The sequence below is a fragment of the Acyrthosiphon pisum genome, chromosome A1 (assembly GCF_005508785.2).
Source record: "Acyrthosiphon pisum isolate AL4f chromosome A1, pea_aphid_22Mar2018_4r6ur, whole genome shotgun sequence".
NCBI classification, from domain to species: domain Eukaryota; kingdom Metazoa; phylum Arthropoda; class Insecta; order Hemiptera; family Aphididae; genus Acyrthosiphon; species Acyrthosiphon pisum.
The window spans coordinates 61,297,950-61,302,729 of record NC_042494.1 but is presented as its reverse complement, the minus strand read 5'-3'; the positions used below and the strand labels follow the sequence as shown (position 1 = coordinate 61,302,729).

The 4,780-nt window shown below is 28.4% G+C and overlaps 1 protein-coding gene across 1 annotated transcript in view; it reads left to right on the top strand.

Annotated features, from left to right (window-relative positions):
• NV22 (uncharacterized LOC100302485) overlaps positions 1-4,519 on the top strand; it is a gene marked incomplete at its 5' end in the record, with an annotated part of 11,270 nt that extends 6,751 nt beyond the window's left edge. Inside the window, 5 exon segments of the mRNA NM_001163363.1 lie at positions 517-525; positions 1,834-1,842; positions 2,152-2,166; positions 3,923-3,961; positions 4,308-4,519. Of these exon segments, the coding sequence (NP_001156835.1) occupies positions 517-525; positions 1,834-1,842; positions 2,152-2,166; positions 3,923-3,961; positions 4,308-4,405 (170 nt within the window).
• Between the last annotated feature and the right edge of the window lie 261 nt (positions 4,520-4,780).

Below are 4,780 nucleotides of genomic sequence, written 5' to 3'. Positions count from 1 at the left end.
GGATAACGGCCTCTCCCACCAGGCACCGTGACTGCCCGAAGAGAAGTGTCACCCGTGGCCGGGCTTCGAACCGGCGACGGTGCGCATCGCAACCGACGCCTTAGTCCGCTCGGCCACTCCATCCCCATTCATATTTATATTATCAAATTTAGATTGTCTTTTTTATTTCTATCAAAAAACTATTCAATTTCAAAGTTGGTCTCCTACTGAAACTTATGTAAATTCATTGACAACTTTTCAAACAAATCATAAGATTTGCGTCTTTAATCATAACAAATTACATATATTTTATAAATTTACTTATAAATTACTTCCGGGTATTTTATTCCTAGTTAACATCCGTAAGTTATTATTTCATTTTTTAATAATTATTTTATTCTATACTTTATATGCGATGCATCTTACATGTGTATATTAATATAGTTTTAAGACTATAATATTATCCATGATTTTATCGTAGAACAATATCATGAATATTTTATAATATTAATAATGAGAGTTTTTATTTTATTCCAGGTTCAAATGGTACGTAATCACTTTTATCACTTTATTCTTCTAAAGCTTTCCATTAAAGAATGTATGGATTTCCTGACGATATTTTTTCTATTTATTAACTTTAAATTAATCTGTAACTTTCTAACCAATTGCACACATAATTACCTATATGATATTTAAATATCATTACTTGCTGTATAATAATAAATTGTTTCATAATCAGTGTATCGGAGTTTAACGTTTGCGTATGTTGCTAACCCAGATAATACATTTTGGATGACATTGCGCATCGTGTTTTAACAAAACTAATAATTTGTATTCTTAAGAGGACGCTACACGGGCACACGGCCATTTGTTGACTCCGCCTTACAAGTGCGTAACATGGCAAGATTACGCTCAGCAGATCACCTTTGGATCCGTTAGCTTAACAATTAGAGTGAATCGATCTATTATATGAAACTTGATGGTAGGAACATTATCTGTGTTTTATGTGGGTTTCTTACGATAGTTTAATTTTTTAGTAAGTTATGCGTATATAATATAGCGTAAATTAAAAATACTCATAACTCACTTAAAATCTGAACTATCGTAAAAACCCACACACATACACAGATAATGTTCTTACTTCTTAGTTCTTAAACCATCAAGTTTCATACTAGAGCGTAAATTTGCTGCACGCCTAAGGTGTCTACGCACTTATAAGACGGATACAACAAATATCTGTATACCTACCTACAACTATAGCGACAGCTTTAGATAGTACCATGATAAAAGAAAGAAAGTAGTCCTTGGGAGTCGGAGACCGGAGTGTACGGGAACTAATAAATTGTTCACATATTATATGCACAATATACACATGTATAAATTAGTGATCGATAATCGTACAAGCTATACTTATACAATTTAAAAAGAGTCATGGTTCAAAATAATACATATAATATATTTCCATAAAACGTAAAAAAACATGAATAATCCGTACAAGTAAAGTAGTAACCTTAGAGACTGAAACGCAGCCTGTGGCAGTATGGCCATTTAATCTCGAGACTTGTTATGGCAAGTGGACGGCCGTACGTGTTTGGTCTCCTTATTCTATAGTCTTCGTGATAATATTACTAACTATAATAACTACTAACTACCTACCTATGTATTTTCTATTTTTTTTAATTACTGCAGAAACTTATGAATAACCTTATATTAAATTAAGAAAATACATGGACATAAACGCAAACAGTTAACTCCCATCGGTAGATCGTTTTGAAATTGTTTGTAACGATATATTTCATTGAAGCCAATAATTAGGTCATCCTTATAATATTATGTTTATTATTTTATTTTTAGAAGCAAGAAGTACGTGCATATAGTGTTTATTTATTTTTTTATTTTGTTTTATTTCGTAATTCAATTGATGTGATTTATGTCTCATATCAAGTTATAACTCATGTAATGATGATGATCATAAAATGTTTACCTATATTTAGACTTATACATCTTCTATAACATCACAGATTATACGTGATAACATGTTGACTCTGCAGGGTTCTTGATTTATAAAATCAATCAACATACATTTTTAAATTATAATTTAATTTTACTATTAATGGCAGGGTCCATAATATCCCATTAATTTCAAATGATTATCATTTTTTTTTTTTTTAGTGGCTGTTAGGAAAAGTATGTATATATTTTGTTTTATTTACACTATTTACGCTATAAATTGAGAGCATATTATAGAGAAATATGCTTCTCCTACAACATCCGAGCCCTAGTCATAGTAAACGGCGTGTTTAGAGTCACCTAGTATAATATTATATTTAACACATGTATGCTGTTTTATAATATTAGGGTGAGAATCATAATATAAAATTTAAAAAAAAATCTAAAACAAATGTTTCTTAATTTTATTTTAAACCATTTAAAACGTATTAAACAGTTTTACTAACCATCCAATATCAATTAAAGATTTTTAAATGTTGAAGGGTAATCATTTGATTGTATATATTTTGTATCTAGTACCAAGATACTTAAAGTAGGTACTTTGTTCTTATTTTTCTGAAACTGTTTTTTTGGTCTAATTTTCAAGTTTGATTCACTACTTTATACAAGGCTTGGCATATTTTTAAGTTAAACTTAATGTTGATGTTATTTGTTAACTTAATTTTCAACTTGATTTATGTGTTCGAAATGTCAATTATTTAATTTTTAACTTAATTTAAAAAACAGATAGTTAACAGTTAAATGAGACGGTCAACTTAACTAAGTTAAAAATTACATTAACTTGTCCATCCTTATTATTGAGATATCTGTTCTAGAAAACCGATGAAGTCGGGATGCTATATGAAATAGGTTTTGACAGTATGTTGTCATTCAGTAGGTCAATGTAATGAGTGTACTAAATTTATACAACGTTAATGAATGAATCACCAGATATGAAAAACTTTTATGAGAGGAATCCGCCCAAACTAATTGTGGAATTTTGTATTAAATTCTCAAACCTTCGATAATAAAAATACATAATTTTATTTAATTTTAAGCCATATAATAATTTATAAATTTTTGTGATTAACTTTTGTGAACTTTAAATGACTTAAAGAAATATGAATACAATATATTTCTGATATTTCTTCTTCATTTACAAAAAAAAATCATATCAACACTTTTCGAAAAATGACTAATAAAAGGTACTTAGCTGATTCCTAATCATATATCTAAAGAACAAAAATATTATGAAAATTAAACTGTGTATATATTATCATATATTTATATTATATGTCAAGAAAACGTTAATATAAACATTTAATGGATATTATATGAATATAAGTTTGACAAAAACCAGTGTTGCTAAAATATGGTCGTTTTTCCATAATTTTACTTTTACCTACGCTAAAAATAACTTATTGTACAACCAATAGATTCGTGGATTTCTATTTTTCTTATTTCTCTTAAGATTCAATGGTTAAATCCTTAAATCAGATTTATTGAATTAAATTATATCGTTTAATTAATCCGTATAATAAATTACATTTAGCGTATATATTAGCATATAATATACCAATGTAGAGAAATTAGCACTAATCAACTACGTTAAATAAGTTACCTGCCAACGTTAAAAAAAAGAAAAATGTTTAGTTTTTTGTTAAAATATAAAAACTTATAACACAGCTATTTTTGAAATTTTTTTATTTGATTACAATTAATTTTTACGCGTGATTACTAAAAAAAGTATACGCACGTCGTACAGCGAACGTGAATATCCTATTCAAATGAATGTTGAGATTCAATCAAATTTTTTTATCTGATGAAAAATTAATTTAATTTATTGAATGTTGAATATTTTATTCAACAGAGTTAGGTACTTACTTATTTGATACAGTTATACCAAAAGCAATAGGACACTGTCACAATATAGTTTATACGTACACTTTTGCAGATGTTAATATTACAATTGCAACATATTTTATGTTGCTAGGTATGTATAAATAGTGTGTATTAATATATAAGGTATTTTATTAGTTTTTATTTAATTTATGCTGATAACGTTTTTCTGTCTCTGTAAAAGGTATTGTTTAGATTTATCAAAATCTGGAATTTAAAAAAAATATTTTTTTAATTTTTAATAAAACAAAATTTCAATATTTTCATGGTAAAATGTATTATAATTAAATGAGATTGTGTTGAATACATGTTTGCATGGTTTGTGTGTTAAAAATTGTTTTTTATAACGTATAGTGTATACAAATGGAGTTATGTACGCGTCTGTGGAAGGGCATTCTAATGAAGACACTCAACAAATCTAATACTAATTTATTTTGCAGTACTCGAACCTGCCAAAAAATCATCGATGGGTTTCTGTCAGAAGATTGTTCAATTAAAGAGTGAAATATTGTTTCTTCGCACTGTGTTTAATATTTAAATATATTTTTGTTTATTCATTTTAAGATAAATATAAATTAATTTGTATAATTCAATACTATATCAGTATCTCACATTATATTATTATTACTAATATATTAAATAATATTATATATATATGTATTTTTTGTATGGCTTTTCTAGCCGTTTAGACTCTTAACACCAAAATTACTTCTTGACCTGCTCCTAGTCCACTCCAATTTATTTGTTCGCGACTCGTTTATCGGGCCGTCCTAATGATGTACCTACTCCGCGCTTCAGCTGACATCAGCGGTTGATAGATACGCATCATGTCACCGGCGGTGCCAACAGACGGACGCTGACGGCGTCCGTACTTGCGTCTAGCGTCCGTTCGATGCCGTCCGTCGTGTGGCCA